At 37.0% G+C, this 17685-nt stretch overlaps 1 protein-coding gene across 4 annotated transcripts in view; it reads right to left on the reverse strand.

Moving 5' to 3' along the window:
- ROBO4 (roundabout guidance receptor 4) overlaps positions 1 to 17685 on the reverse strand; it is a 1497877-nt gene that overhangs the window by 254500 nt on the left and 1225692 nt on the right. For 3 of the 4 annotated variants that reach the window (XM_044081193.1, XM_044081195.1, XM_044081196.1), the window contains one exon: positions 534 to 581. The exons of the other annotated variant lie outside the window; for it this stretch is intronic. In XM_044081193.1, coding sequence (XP_043937128.1) covers positions 534 to 581 — 48 coding nt within the window. The remainder of the gene's footprint in view (positions 1 to 533; positions 582 to 17685) is intronic. 4 annotated transcript variants of the gene reach the window in all.

Genomic DNA, 17685 nt, shown 5'->3' on the forward strand with positions numbered 1-17685 from the left:
TACATTAAAGTGTTTTGTATACACCGGAGGTACAGAGTGCATAACACTTCAAGGGTAAACCTTATGCATTAAAATACACATACAGTGCACAACTCGAATATACAGTCAGTACAGCTGTACTATTAGTGTGGTTGTGTTTCAGCTGCCTAACCACCTCAAGCAACTTAGTCACTGCCAGGATAATTTCATACAATAAACATACACATACCAAGAAACATGGATATTTAGTCCATACAGGTGAGCCTGTCAGGGGGGTACTTGATGCTAAACATAACAAGGAGGAGATGAGTGATAGATGTTCTGAAGTATTGGAAGCCTAAATCTTTCCTAGAGCAGCTAAGCACTGCACAGCAGTATTTACTGACAAGTAAAACCACGTCTGCCCACCAAGTAAAGAATGACTTTCTGAAAACATGGCAGCCTCTAGATATTATACACTCAAACCAAATTTCATTATACAGCCTCATTACATAACTCTAAGACATAAGGATTGAATGGCCACTGTATTTCCATTTAAAGGAGACACTGCTTACCTGATGCTTCCCTGGATGGAAACTCAGCCCTCCAGTTTATTTCACTTCCTATAAACAAACACATAGAAGCAGAACAGACATGTAAACTATGCATGTAATTATTCTTGTAATTGCCATTATAGTGGTTGTTGCACCTCATTACACTGTCATGTACTGTAAAATATAGCAATGCTCCATAATATAAAATGATTTTGTAATACTTTTGAGACTTTCTCCACAGGGCTCCTCTGAAAATGGGCCAGTCAGACTTTTCCGGTAATCAAATGTCAATATCTAAAATAAATAAAATGGAAGGGCGATATAGCTCCTACCATAAAATGTAACCTGCACTTCCAAAGATACAACTTTGTCGGTGAAACTGCAATAGTTGCTGCCAGCTATTTAAGTTATTAGCTGTTAAGTCATGAACATCATAACCTCCAAAAAATATTTAGACTAAAAAGATTTAATTGTAAGATTAAAACACTCTGTAGAGCAAGGTATCAGGGTAGTGCCTTCCCACACAATCACCTTCATTCAGGTTATCAATACTGACATAAGCACTAAGCCCGATAAAACGTATTACTTTATTATTCCAAACTTGAAATCTTATATACTAGTGTCTCAGCTGAATACCTTCAAGGTATCGAGATCACTTTGGAATAATAAAATATTGAATTTCATATGGTTATCAGTAAGTTATGAATGAAGTTATCCGAGAAATATATATAAATGCCATAAGAAGAAAAAAAAAAGTGTTCATCTGGCCCACCTAAGGATTACTGCTAGTTATGTGCAGCTGGTTCCAGAAGCTAGCAAACCATGTAGTAAAGCTACAACTCTAGTACCCTCTCCAAGAATGTATTCTGTGGTCCTACCACCTTTTACATGAAGAAATACTTCATAACGTTATTGTTAAATGTCTGAGCTCTCACATAAGCATTATCTTCCTTCTTGTTCTTCCTTGTAATTCTATGCCACCAGTCTGCAATACATGATGTAGGGCATCTGTTGCAAATCAGACCCTTTCCTTCTCTCTTCTCAGCAGTGTTTATTTTTCCTCATACCCCATGTTCTCCAGTCACTCTACCATATTTGTAATCAATTATTCACCCTTAGCTCCCCAAATAACCTCTGTGAATGCTTATCTGTAGGAGAAAGTGGTAAGAGTGAAGGGTGAGGAAATGACAGTTGATGCAGATAAGACAGTAATAGATATAATATGCGAGATGTATGTAGGAGTGAGTCAGAGGAAGAGAAGTAAGAAAACAGAGTTGAAGTATGTGTGTGTGGTATGATCATTTCAGAGAAGAATGTGTGGATGAATCACAATATGGATCTGTGTGTTTTGCATTACCCATGGTTGTCAAAGCACTGACCTTGAAAGGAGTCTTTGGTGCGCGTTTTAGAGTTTTCCTGAAATCGGTGTGAAGGAGGTATTTGACCAGATGTCCTCTGAAACTTTGTTCCACACCTTTGGTGAAATGTGTTGAATGTTCTTTTGGCAACAGCCATGGAATAAGAAGATGGGGATCATAGTTTCTAAGAGCACAGTGTTAATCTTTATAAAATAGTGTTACCATAATGTACAGGGCAGAAAATGCAAGGCATATTAATATATTTAAAGAGTTCTGGTCTTTATCAAATTAATCCTGTCTCATGGGTGGGGAGATGGAGAAAAATAAAACAACTTCACCAATGAGTTTTGACATCTCCAAATTCCCTAAGCAACTGCCATAACAATATTTAATTTCATAGATTTATTCTGTCACAAATTAAGTATTTTCTAGCTATTCATTACTAAATCATAAAGATATTAATTGTTTTGCGAACTTCATTCTAGCAACATATTTGCAAACCATATGAATTTATCACATTGTCACATCTATGAACTTTTTTCAAAGACAGGATACAGAAGAGTGAAATAAACAGTTTGGTAACTAGAGCAGTAAGTACTTATTTATGCAGCTGTAAGCACTTATTTATGCAACTTGTAAGTACCAAAGGAGGCCCCTCTAAAGATCTTACCAATTATCGTCCCATAGCCATCTTCTCCCCATTAGCCAAGATCTTAGACAAATGCATTCACTCCCATCCCCTAACCCACCTCCTTAATCACAACCTCCTCTCCCCCACTCAATACGGCTTTAGGCCGAAACATAGTATCAGCACTGCTACTGTCTTTCACAAACACAATACAAGGTCTCATTAATGATGGTCAAATGGTTTCCTCTATATTTCTTGACATGTCAAAAGCCTTTGACACTGTCTCCTGCCAAATCCTACTTAACAAACTATGAACCCATGTCCTCAGCACATCAGCCCTGTCCTGGTTCCATAGTTATCTCTCTAACCATCAGCAAGCCACCAAGTGGGAGAACACCCTGTCCCCCTCCATCCCCCAAGGATTGGTCCCCTCCTCTCTACAACTTTTACCAATGACCTCAGCTCTGCAACCCAACTAGCCTCCATAGTCCAGTACGCCAATGACTCAACACTAATCTGCTCACCTTCCACACCACAGAATATACAAATAAAAATGCAAAAATCCTTCCAGGACAACTACCTCGCTACCCATCAGCTCATACTAAATCCAAACAAAACCAAGTTAGTTCTTTTCAGTTATAATAAACCCAAAACATGTCTGACCCCACCTTCAATCCTCTCCACAAATGAAAACAAAATAGAACTCACTAACCAAACCAAACTTCTACGTGTCACAATTGATGAAACCTAAGGTTCAACCCACATCTCCCTCACCATCAAAAAAGTCCACTCTAAACTAGGCACAATATATAGAATTAAACCTTACCTTACAAATAGTGCCACACTAGCCACTGCTTGTACACAAGTACTCCCCACCCTCCTCTACGGCTCCCAAGTATTTACAGACATTCGTAAATCAGACCTAAATAATCTAGAATCTTGCTATAACAATATTGCCAAATTCACTACTGGCCACCCCTACAGAACCCACCACTGCTCAGTACTCACACAACTCAAATGGCTAGAACTCCCAAACCTTCTAAAATTAAACCAGCTGTCCATAGCCCACAAATAATCCACAAACCAAACAACTGCCCAGCACTCACCAACCTAATCCAACCCAACAATAATCCTAGATCACTAAGATCCTCAAATAAACTAATGCTAAGGATTAGCCAACCCCGCAACACACAAGGCCCTGCCCTCTACTCCTATAAAATTGCCAAATTCTGGAACACCCCTTCCTCAACCTATAGCTAAAAACCCTAGCATTTGTGAGTTCAAACACCTCCTTAAGGAACATCTAGCTAAACATTGGCTCTTCTCCTGCCACACTCCTGGCTAGGCCACCCACTACCCCCTTACATCACAGCTCATTCTGACAGCTACAGCTATTATCTGCTTTATGCTAACTAGGCTCAACACACTATCTCGCTTAGCATTGTAAACACAAATACTGCTTTGTCTTACAACTGCATTGCTCTTTTCTTGACATATTGTATTACACTGTTCTCACTACTAGTCATGCTGTTAATATTCATCTCAAACTGTACCATTTTTTTTAATTTGTGAATTGTTGCTATTTAGTTATTATTATACTGATTTTTGCTTTGTACATTGTTAACATTAATATATGTTCATCTTGATTGTTCAATACTGTTACTTGTATGTATGGAGCTATGTATATGTATGTATGGAAGTTTTCTCCCAGGGCCTTCACTGAAAATGGGCCTCGTGCCCAGTTAGACATTACCCGGTAAAGAAATGAAATAAATAAATAAATAAAAATAAGTACTTATTTATGCAGTGGTAAGTACTTATTTATGCAGCTGTTACTAAGTAGCAAGCAAAAGGGCTGTATTAATGATGATAGCCTGCTAACTTGTGACATGATTCGTGGTTTTAAAATGTAACAAAACTTGCATAATTTTAATAAAAGAAACACACGCTGAGTAACATTTTGATATAATAATATAGAAACAGCATATTTAATTTATAATCCTTTTATAAAGCTAAGCAACATAGCTCTACCATAGTGTAATGTATGACCAACTTTTATCAAACTCCTTTCTAAAGAAAACACAGCAGTTTTGCATAAAAAATGTTACAGTTTAAAATGATGCAATTCTATGAGTTTTAGCTATTGTGAGAACCAATGCAGTGCAGGCCTAATATGCCATGCAATACTAAGTGGTTTATTTGAGCTACTACTCCTGTGGGAATTTCAATTTCGCAGGAAGTGTGTACTTTTGATATGGAGGCTAGTAAAACACTTGTAACTCATAGTGAAATGATTGCCAGTGACACAGCATCAGCACATTGAGATCAGCTTGTTGTACAGCATAAGTGGCTATGGCTGGCTGCACAAGAGGGCACTGATACCGAGCCTGAGGAATGCTCAGTCAATTAAATGAAAACAGATAAATAATGCAGGGGATGGAGTTAATGTAAAGTGCTAGGCAATCAGCACTATTGACACACACTGGTTAGGTGAATTTGAAGGTAGCAGAATAACACAAAGTACTAAAGAAAAGTACGATTTTATTAGGTGTTGCTATACACAGACTCTTCAAAGATCATCCAATATAAATGTACATAGCTACATATACATCCATGTATTATATAGTATGTCTGTATTTTCAGTAATAGAAGTTGTCTCTGGAATTCAGAGTTCAGTTTACATTAAGGTTTATTATAAGGATTAGAAAAGTGCTTTCTTGTCAAAATAGGGAACGGCACAAAAAGATAAGATTACAAAATCTGTTTCAGCAAGTGCTCACATAAAATGCAGGTGCACAAAACAGGCTCTTTTCAAAACTCATTTTTTTTACTTTGTTCACTTAGCATTTCTAATACATGGCTTTTCCCAAAATTTGATTATTAAAAGCGACAATACTTTCTAAAAGTATGAGTTTTCACAGTATATTACACAACTAATTTACTCCATTCTGTCCCCCTCAACACAAGCACATGTAACTTCTGACTAACTCTTTAAAGGTCCAGACCTCCCAACTACAAGAAATAACTTCCAGTGTAAGCACAGAGGTCAGAAATCTACTTCTTTAAGGGGAATTGGGAGAGGTACAGCTTTTGAAGCAGATTCCACTTATTAATTATCTGTCTGGTTCAGATTCTGTGATAAACCCTGCTCTGCAGTGAGCAGTATACCTCTCAACCTCTTAGTGCAAGAAGTCTGGACAAAGGCTCACAAAATGGGTGGAAAAAGGCCCAAAAATAGGGACAGACTTTAAATGTTGCTCTTATAAACTTAGAAAGTTGTTAGGGAAACAGGGATTGTGTTAACAAACATTTACTGAAGAATTTGAAGTCTGAAGCTCAAATGTATTTCATTATTTAGCTACTTCAGTACTCAGATCATCCCAGTGAATTACCAGAAAAACATAAATTCTATGAGGAACAGAGCAAAAATGACACAAACATCTGAGCAGTTTAGAGGTATGGTCAGCAGTGCATTTGCCTGGTTCAGCTCCTGACACAACCACTACACATACATACATATATATATTTTATTTATTTATTTATTTTACATTTGTTGGCCGGGATTGTCTGACGGAGCTGAAGAGCCCTTTTTCAGCGGAGGCCTGGGGAGAAAAGTTCCAACATATTATACAATTTTCATTATAAATTAGCATTAAACAACAATGTTACAGGATTATTACAAGGCATTAAGTAGCAACACAATGTTATACCATATCAATAATCAGGAGTATAGCATAACTATTTCAAGATGTATAAAAAGAAGTATGTCATTAAGATGAGTATAGTTTTTGGGGTAAGTGGTTACAAAAACCTAGTTTTATCATGATGTAGTTGCATGAAAGCAAGACAATTACAATAGAATATTTCTCTGAGGCGATTTGCTTAACAGATTTTAGCAGACAGTAGAAAGAGTAGTCAAGGAAGATTAGAGAGAGCTAGTGAGAAGAGTGAGTTAAGGGCAGAAAGATTAAGTTATGAGAAGTAGGGGATGTTAAGGAGGGAGAATGCAGTGGCAGGACCAGTGACTTTTAAAGTGCTCTTTGGTGGCTGTCTTAAATTGTTTAGGATGTGTAAGGGTCCTGATTTCTAGTGGGAGCCTATTCCAGGCAATAGTGGGGTGATAGCTGTATATGTTGTGTCCAAATTTAGACTTGGGTTTGTAGATCTGTAGTAGGTCTTGGTTAGAGCTTCGGAGAGGTCTGGAGGGAGAATAATGGGAGATGTGAGTGGATAGTGCTGGGCAGTAGGAAGGCTGGTATAGAACAGAATGGATGATCTGGAGCTGAGAGAGAGCAAGCTCATAGGGTAATTCAAGCCAGTTTAGGTTTCTTAGAGAGAGACAGTGATGGGATTTGTAGGTTTGTTGGGCAGCAAATCTACCTACCTTGTTGTAGCTATATCTATCTATCTATATATATATATATATATATATATATATATATATATATACATATACATACACACACACACACACACACTATATATACATATATATATATATATATATATATATATATATATGTATATTTTATATATATATATATATATATATATATATATATATATATATATACACATACACACACACACACACACACACACACACACACACATATGAGACTTATGTAATTTGATCTAAATTCAACATATCTAAATGCATCTGATCTAAACACACTTCATTCAATTGAGCATAACTCAAAAACATTAAGAAAAAAATCTCTCAACTTCTTAGTGCAATAAATAAATAAATAAATAAATAAATAAATAAATAACTAAATAATGTGCTTGCAGGGGCAAGGCCCCCTGCAACTCAAATGTGGAGGGCTTTACCCTCACCCGTATATTATATTTAACAGCTCCATGAAAAGAGAAAAACACTGGAAGTTGTTGTTGTCTTTCGGCTTATCCCAGTTAGGGGTCGCCACAGCGGAACTCCGGTCCGCTAATGTTTTGCAGTGGATTTTTATGTGTCGAGTTACCAGCCCTGACGCACAGCCTTCAACGAAGGCACACCCATTCACGCATGCCTCCACACAGAAGGCGCTCTAGCTGAGAACTGAACGGGACAATGTCTTGCTGTGAGGCGACAATGCTACCGCAGCACCACTACCGCGGGACAGAAAAACACTGGAAGTGCACACCAACATACACAATATACGCATATAATACATTGTGTTATGCAAACTGCAAAATTACTTTTAAATTTACAAGAAAATTAATACCATTAATCAAACATAATAAGTGTTCCTTTTTATTAGTGTTATAACAGGTAAAAAAAATCCTTGAAAATATTAAATCAACTATGATTAGATCAATTTTTTAGACCACCTATGATTAGATAAAGTGATAGATCACTTGACTGTAACCCATATATATGTTGCTTTGTGTGTGTGTGTGTGTGTGTGTCTGTAGCAATGGTGGAGAGAAAGGGGTAATTGCCCCCAGAGAATGATTTTAGGGGAGCGTGATTGTGCAGTTCCTGCATTCTTCATTCTGTACAGACCAATACAGAACGCGAGTTCAGCACAGCAAATTAGTGTTTTGTGGTGTAATGCAGCAATTGACTTGGAACAGTTTAAAAAACAACAAATGTTATTTATTTACTTATTATTGTTTTTTTCCCTTTGATCCTCTTCTGAAGAGCTGTAAGGGGGAGGGTGTGTGTCTGGCTTGGAAAGCTGAAGTAAGACAGGCAACTTTTGTATTGCTTTTCCAGTGAAGAGCTAGAGGAAGGAGGGGTGTATATGTTCTGGCTTTGTTGTTGTTGTTGTTCTAACAATGAAGACCTGGGCAGGGGGAGGGCATGCATTTGGATTTAGATTGTTGGAGAACTGTTCTATTTCTCTCTAGATTAAGAGGTGGGTAGGCAGGACACCAGTTTGCAGAGCAGCCCCAGATGCCAGCTATGCCTTGTATATATTGACGTGTGTTACTATGTATGTTTGTTTGTGTCTTTTGGCTTTTCCCGGTAAGGGGTTGCCGCAGCGGAACTCCGGTCCGCTAATAATTGGCAGTTGATTTTTATGTACCGGCTTGCCAGGCCTGACGCACAACCTTCAATGAAGGTACGCCCATTCACGCCTGTCTCCACGCAGACAACACTCTAACTGAGAATCGAACCGGACAGCGTCTTACTGTGAGGTGACAATGCTACCGCAGCACCACCACCGCGGGTTCACATTACTATGTATACATGTGATTATATAAGCAGTACAAGAAACGATTAGCACTGGCACAACTTAACATATGTGCATGGTTATATCACATGAAAATAAAACAGCAGGTCATTCAGTGATCACGTTAATTGGACCAATCCATTTGAAACAAACAAAAAAAAAAGTCACGTGTTTCTCTACGTAATAAGAGCCAAATAATTATTAATTCTCCAGTTTAGATATAGGGAGGCTCATGAATATATAGTACTAACTGCTTAGTGTCCATTAATTCTAAAGAAGTTGTGTATATGCCATACATTTAACAAATATATTTACTCATTTATACATAATAGGAGATGTCTTATCATTATAAAGGACCATTGAGCCCTGGTCTAAACAAACCCTAGTATTTATACTCAACATCTTTTCTTTGGTATTACTAATCTTTATCCACCTCTTCATATTAAACTTACCCTGTACCATATTATCTATCCTTGTAACCATATGTATTTATGCATGTATGTATATATATCGCTATCTATCTATACATACATATATAGATAATGTGTGTGTGTCTATATAAATACACACACACACACACACACACACACACACACACATATATATATATATATATATATATATATATATGTGTGTGTGTGTGTGTGTGTATATATGGATCCCCTTCAGAAGCTCGAAGTTTCAAAACTTGAACTTCAAAGGGCTGAGACCAGAAGATCGAAGTTTTGAGACTTTGAAGGTTTTGAATGGAAATCGCCATACAGCGTGGAATGAGATATTTACTTTTTTCCTCAGTGCAGTGCAATTTCGGAGTTGGTATATTGATTTAGCAGGGGGTGTGGTTGGTGGACCCCCGCCCCCACCAGGGGGCTTCCTCCCTATAAAAATGTAAAATAAAAAAAATGTATTTTCTCTTTTTTATTTTGTTTTCAAAATTTCAAAACTTCAGTCTTCTAGTCTCGGCTGTTTGAAGTCTGAAGTTTTGAAACTTCGAGCTTTAGAAGTAGATCCATACATACATATATATATATATATATATATATATATATATATATATATATATATATATATTGACCAGCTCTGTTGCAGAAATTCTTCCTTAGCGCACGCGCACACAGACACACACACACACACACACACACACACACACACACACACACACACACACACACACGAGTCCATGTCAACTAACTTGAAGAACAGGTTACCAAAAGTTGTAATACTGAATACACAATGTTGAAATGTCAAAATGCTGAAATATCAAAATATTGAAATCAAAATACCTTCTCCTCATTTGTAGAGAGCATGACTTACCCCTGTTAGCACTTGTCACTGAGTTTCAATAACAGGGGAATGATATTATTTGCTGACTGGGTGTGTACTGACACAGTGTATGCATATACTACATGTATTCTGTTAGTAGGTATTTTGAGTTCAACATTGTAAGTTTCAACATTTTGACTTTATGATTTTGCATTCTGTATTATAGCAGTCAGTGTATCGCTATTCAGTAAATTTTCACACACCAATATATATATAAGGGTATATACACACACGCACACACACACACACACACACACACACACACACACACACACACACACACACACACACACACACACACACACACACACACACACACACACACACACACACACACACAAATATAACTAAAATAGTATTTAGTTTACTATAACGAATCTGAAATGAACAAAATATGGAAGACTAAACACAAAAGACTGCTGTTTTTTTTTTTAATCACCATGAAGTCCACTGTTTAAGACATATAATGTACTCTAAGATGAATGTACATGTTGCAATTATTTACATACTTTGAGGTGTCAACTGCACTTGGCCTGCATACTCATGTATAACAATACACATGAAAGCAGATTTACACTAGAATGTGTCTGCAGAAACAGTGGTAAAACACAGTGCATCATTTTTATGTATATTTCACTTGCACAGAGTGTATTTGACATGTATATTTCACATGCATACAATGGATCACATGTTATGCATCATATATGTGTACACAGTGGATCACTTGACAAGTATATTTTGCGTGCATACATTGGTTCACATATCACATATAACACGTGCCCACAGTGAACCATTTGCCATGTATATTCCATATGTATACATTGGATCATTTGACATGTGTATTACATGCGCACACAATGGATTATTCGACATGCATATTCCACATATTTAATCTCTGGCTTCTGTCACTCCTTCAGAAGATCTATTTGCTATATAAGACTGCCCAGAATAATCTCCAGACTGATTTCCACATTTTACACACATGATTATGTGATGCCTAGATATGGAGATATTCCTGAAAATCTTCAGCAGCTTTTTACGGCATCCCTGAAAAAAACAAGTGGCCTGTCTGGACACTTCCCTGCCCTCTAGGTATACAGCAAACCATTCTGCAGCAATGTCTGAGTCACCTCTACAGGTACTGTGCGTGTTAGCTCAAATCTTTTACTTGTCTTTGACATAGTCAGCTTTCTGAGTAAAGAAAATATTCTAGAAAGTTCCCAAGAGAAAAGCCAAGTCTATTTCATATCATTAATGTCCCAACTTGGAGGGAGGAATGGCTGAGTTACCATAGAATTGTATAAAACTTTACACTTACCTGCAGAGACAAGTATGATAACTGGTGGTCCATAAAATCAGTAGGTAGAAGTCGGCAACGACAGCATTAAAACAGATTCTCCAAAGAATGACAATGTAGCTGGAAATGTGGGTAAGACATTCAAAATGCTGCCTAAGGTCACAAATGGCAGACTTTTTAAAATGTGTTTAAATGTAAAATTGTATGACAACAAAAGACCTAGATGAAGTGCAAGCAGACATCAGAGAATACAGAAGACAAAAGAAAAATGGAAGAAATGAATGGGAGACCCAAGGGAAGAGACTGATTTGGGGGGGGAATGTAAGGCTAACAGTGATTCCTGAAAGCAGCAATGCTACAGAACTGGAAACTAATTTCAGTAGGCAAACTCTGAAGTAAACAACAGCAGCAATGGTTTTATACTGTACTCTGGACACAGTTCATGGAGTTGATAGAAAAGCAGAAGATGAAAACACTGGGGAGTTTGTTGTGCAAACTGAACATGTACTTGTCAAAAAATGGAATCTAATGCCTGTTGGAGAGAAGGATCACAGCTGTGAAGGGTTCTACAACTCTGCCATGTTCCTCAATCAAAGTAAAGCATTCAGTTAGATCAGAGCTGATCGACAGTCAACTGGGCTTAGTGTTAGCATGAACTTCCTGGACTTGGTGATGATGAGAGACAATGGGATAATCTTGAACAGTCCAAAAGTAACACAAGGATCCCTTGACAAAGAAGTGCATGGATAACATTTCAAAGACAAAGCAGAATCAGATGAAAGACAGCAAAAAGGCCAGGGATCATCAGTGAGAAGTGCACAAGGCAGAAGGTAGGGAGAAGAAAAGTATTGTCATAAATGAAGGAACAGCAGGAATAAGCAGTATGACAGGCAGTAGTACAATTAACTGTCACTGCCAAATGGTGACAGAAAACACAACCAGAGTGGAATGATCAGACAAGAAGTGATTCTAAGAGTGAGAGGAAGAGTGCCTCAGAGGAAGAGATGGGCTTGACATAAGCAGAAAACAAATAGCTGCATAGATATGTTTTTTCTTAGCCTAAAAATAACAGAAATGGCAGAGAAAGAAACATGCAAGAGGGATGTAAATTATGTCCACTCTGGGGAAACACTGATTTGAAAATATTATGCATAAAAAAAAGGTGGAATGATTGGAATGTTTTATAGATCCATCTGGAAGATGAACTATTTAGGATTCCTCAGTCATGCTGACTGAGAAATTCGGTTTTGCAAATCTAAACAATAAGCACATGTCTAGATAGAGGTTAACAACTTTTGATCCATGATCGCTATAAAAGGTACAATCCATTTGTTTCTATTTCCTTTGTATGTATTGTTCTTTATTACATTTTTTCTGTGTTAACAAAGATTTCTAAAATTTGTGACAGTATGGAAAGAATACAAGCAACATTTACATCTTATGCTGAATACATTTTGGAATTTAACGGATTACTTTGTGATTCTACAAAAGGCAATTTATTGCTCCTGGAGTCTGTACTAAGCACTTTTACTGAAGGGATTAATGTTTGTAAATATCTTTCTTATTATGATATACTTTAAAGTCATAATGTATATTCAATAAGTTCTACATGGTGGAGAGGTTTAACTGTGTTCAGCTTACAAGGCAATACATGACAAGGAGCTAAATTATGTCAAACTACTTCAGGCAGGCAAATATTTAAGAGGAAAGAATATCACTTATAAAAATGATCCAGGTTTATAACTCATTCCATTATTAAAGCATGGAATAAATTACCATTGGGTATTAGAAACAGTACTTCATTAACTGTATTTAAAAACAACTTAAGATAACTGGATAAATATAAAGATATATTCAATAGATTTAGAGTCTATGGTTTGATATAGTCTTTGTACCTTACCACAGGAATCTAAAACCAAAATAATGGAATCCAGCAGTTGCTTTAAGAATCAGATGTGGTTCACATCACACTTCCATAGGAGCTCAAATACAGAGAGTTCCATTTGTAACTGTAATCCAATAAAAGGTTTCAACTTCAATAATGAAACAAACTTTGTTTCAGCAGAGAATACTGAATACTAATACCACCACTATCACTAAAAACATTACAGCCAGATACAAAAAAACACAAACTTTAGTAACCTGTTAAAGTACAAACTACTAAGCACTTTCATCCCATAAACATCAGGGTCATCTTCAGAGTTGCTTTGACCAGCTCCTTCCTGCTATTTAAATAACTGTCCACGAGTCAACATTCATCTAGTAGATTATTGAATTAATCATAAAATAAAAAAAGATGAAGACCAGTGCAGTAAAAACTGTTACAAACAAAGCTTGTATGTTGCTATATAGATAGATAAATACATGTATTAATCCATTCAAAATACTGATTTAAATTCAAGATGCAATTAAAAATTGCAATGTAAAATAATAATAATGTTGATAATTATTATCATACACTGTCGCAATCTATTGGCCCAAATATTTAATATACTTGCAACAGACATAGGGTCACTGAGACCTGGGGTTGGCATGTGTTAAGCTTTAATTGCCAAATCAATTCCTTCAGTTCTAATAAATTTTCTAAATCATCCCCTTGAGGAACTTAATACTCTGGTAACTGGAAAAAATTTAAATTTCTTATAATTCTTGCAGGTGACAGAGTGCTTATAAAGGGCATTGCTGGAGTGATGCTTTTTAATATCATACAGTTGTTCCCTTGTACAGTCTCTCAGCCTATGGTTGTTTTTATCCCAAGTAGAATGCTGTACATGAGCTACACGTGGCTATGTAAACTACAAAGGTGGTATCACAATTATTTACCTAGAAATTCCAGGCTACGATAGAACCCCTCAACTAATAAATAGGGACCTTCAGTAATAAATCTGCAATTTATTAAATTTGCCACATGTATTCATGTGGTGGACATGATTTACTGACAATCTCTCAGCTTGGCCCTCAATCAAATTCTTTTATAAAAAGCCTTTACTAAAGACCACAAACAGCTGTCCACCAATTTTTTCTTTAATTTCTCTGGTAACACCAAATTCCATAAATTTTTTAAAGCTTCAACATATTTAATGATTTCATGGTTAAAGAGCACAGCAAAGGGTGATACCCTGAAGTTCATCCTTTATTAAAACTAGATCTGTTTCTTCCTAAAACATTATTTTTACTCAATATCTAATAATAGGGGTGCAAAACTCATATTCCTACTCTTGAAAACATTCTTTTGACAGAGTGTAATAAATCCTGGGGGTATCATCTATCTCTTAACATAAACCACAAGTGATGCACTTATTTTTCAAAAGTTTTTTTCCCTGTGATCAACCTTGATAGTCTGGCCATCTGGCCCTTAACAATTCCTCTTTTTTTGCTGAAAGGGGGTAACAACTCTCAAAATAGAAATATGAATTCAAAAATGTATTTTTTCCTATAAATAATCAAAATAAAACTTTTCAGATTCTGTCCCAATTCTAACATCTAAATAATTAATTTTCCCATAATTAACCTGATGAGTTAACTTAAAAAAAATGAGTAGTTGTCTCCAAGTAAGAAATAAAATATGTTAATTCATTTTCAGTACCCATTCCATAAAATTAAAATATCACCCAGGAATTTAAAACAGGTGTGAATCAAAGGTTGGAAACCAGAACAAAAAGCGTAACATTTTTCCCACTCTGCCAAGAATCTGTTGGAGTATATCGGAGCACATTCTGTTTCAATAGCTATCCAACACACTTGGTAAGAATGCTTTCCTTCAAAGCAGATGAAATTGTTGGAGAGTAATATATCAAGTAGTGTATCAATACCCAAGATCTCAGCAAGTGAAGCAGAGTCTTGACATATCCAAAAGTCATTAAATAAGTAACGCCCTTTGTTATGAAGGATGGCCATAAATACATTAATCACATCAATAGTAAGAAACAAAAGCAATTCATCAAAATTAATCTTTTTCTAATAAATGCCAAGAGTCCCAAAATATGTAAGGTATACTTTCTAAACCTTTCTTACATAACCTATCTATATAGTTTCCAAGTGGTTCAGTTTTAGACCCTGTAGCCACTAGTATGGTTCTAAAAGGAGGGTCCAGCTGCTTTTTATGTATCTTCACAGTACCAAAATATCTCAAGGTCAAAGGTTTCAGTTAGAACTCACTAGATTTGAACTCCTATGAAAGTGTAATGTGAACTGCGTCTGATCTGTAAAGCAGCTGCTGGATTCCATTATTTTGGTTACTAGTTCTTCCCATAGTGAGGGGAGTCTTACAGGAATCTGAAACTTTGTATCTTTTGAAAACAATGGAGGAGGGGACTACTCACATCCGGGTCTATATTATAACATCGAATTTTATAAAGTTTGAATGTTATAATATCGAATCAGTTTTGTTAAACGCTGAAAACAACGAAGGTGCAGGACACCGAATTCTTTCCCAGAGAAAGAATTCTGTGGGCCATTGCTGTGGCTTTGCTGTTTTCAGCGTTCAATATGTTGGAGTGTTACGGGTTAGGTTCAGGTAAGTGTGTGATTGTGTGTAAGTTAGGGTTAGGGGGCGGGTTAGGTCAGTTAGGCTTAGGGAGTGGGTCAGGTAAGTGTGCGGTTGTGTGTAGGTTAGGGTTAGGGGGTGGGTTAGGTGAGTTAGGGTTAGGGCGTGGGTGAGGTGAGTGTGCGATAGTGACAGACCTTAGGGTTAGGGTTGGGTTAAAGTAAGTGGATAGCTAGTAGTGTATGTAAAGTTTAGTTTAGGGTTAGGTGTAGGATTTTAAGTGTATGTGTGTGGATTGCTGTTTTTTTGTGTGTGTCTGTGTTGTGTGTATGTTTCTCGGAATAGAGATTTTTTTCCCTGGAAAAAAATCGCTATTCTGACTGTTCGATGTTTGCGGATTTCGATGTTTAAGGTTCTATGTTATAACATTCGATCTTTGTAGATTTCGATGTTATAATATAGACCCCTCACATCCATACTGTCAGGCATAACAGCAAAAGACAGAGGGCTGATCTGAAAGGACAGAGAGCTGGAGGAGTGGCTTGGTGGAGGTCTAAATTAGATGACCGAACACTTAAAAAAAGTGAATGGTGATTAATCGACCCTATGTAAGTGAAAGCTTACAATGTCGAACTGTCAGAACAGCAATTTTTTTCCCAGGGAAAAAAATCTCTGTTCCAACAAAAAGGAAACACAAAACACTTTATACATTACATAAAGTGGGGAGCTTCACACCCCACACCCACCCTACTTAAATATACCAACTCCGAGACCACACTACAGTGCCAAAAACAGCAAAGTAATGAAGTGGCCAAGCAAACTCTTTCCCAGGGAAAGAATTTGCTTAAAAGCCACTGATATTTTGCTGTTTCAGTCTTTTAAATTCGACCAAAACGCATTCGAAAGCATGCGTCTTTGGTCTTCTAATAGGAACCCCTCGGTGGGGATGGGTACATGGTGGGGGAGGGGAGTAGGCACATGAAGGAGGTTTACAGACATGATGGAAATGGCAGATTTCATTTCTTTTACATAAGGAAATTCAATCCCATGACTTCTACAGCTGATTGACAGGAGTGGCAGAGGGAGTTTGTGACAGTCACCAAAACAGTCATAGCGGATTTGGAGCAGGTGCAAAGGTTGGAAAGGAAGAGGAGACATAAACAAAGAGACTTGGTTCTGCAAGCTCATTAAGGCAAAGGATGTCTGAAGTAGGTAGATTAACCAAAGAAAGGAGAGAGTTCAAGGAATTACATAGTCACAGAGAAGCCAAACAGCTGGAAAAGAACAAATGGGGGAAGGGGTGTTAATATAAGAGATAATCAACAATGCCCCCCACAGTACCTGCAAAGCAAGAAACACTAAAGTGTGTTGTAAGGCCCAAACAAAGACAGGCCAAAAATGTACACAAAACACAGTGTACAAACATTGCATATAAGAAAAAGGAAAGGTCAAGAAAAGAGGTGACTGACAAAATGGTAACAGGGAAGGGGCATTTAGAGTGCAGTGGAATTAAACAAGCAATATGGGAAAGGATGGGTGGGCAGAAAAGTAATGAGGCACTAATATGAGAAACAAAATAATTCTGAGACTGTCTGAGTGTGAGGAAGATATCACTAAGAAGATTCATAGCTTCATGTGTAAGTACTAAACGATGTGTCTGCAGACCAATACAAGCCTAGCCAAAAAAAAAAAAAAAATATTCAAAATTTCCCTCTAGCCTCAAAGAGGGCAAGACAAGAAAGACTGGGATAAAATTTGAGGCTGCCCATCCAATCATCTAAATTAACCTCGAAGATGGCAAGTGTGATACTGTGCTTGACACGTAGTGGAAGTTTGCACCAGAAGAGGGATTTGTTAGAATATTAATCAAGCCAATGCGCCTTACTTATCTGCTGAGAAGGTTTA

The sequence above is a fragment of the Protopterus annectens genome, chromosome 8.part0, assembly GCF_019279795.1.
Source record: "Protopterus annectens isolate FY-2018-M chromosome 8.part0, PAN1.0, whole genome shotgun sequence".
Lineage (NCBI taxonomy): Eukaryota > Metazoa > Chordata > Ceratodontiformes > Protopteridae > Protopterus > Protopterus annectens.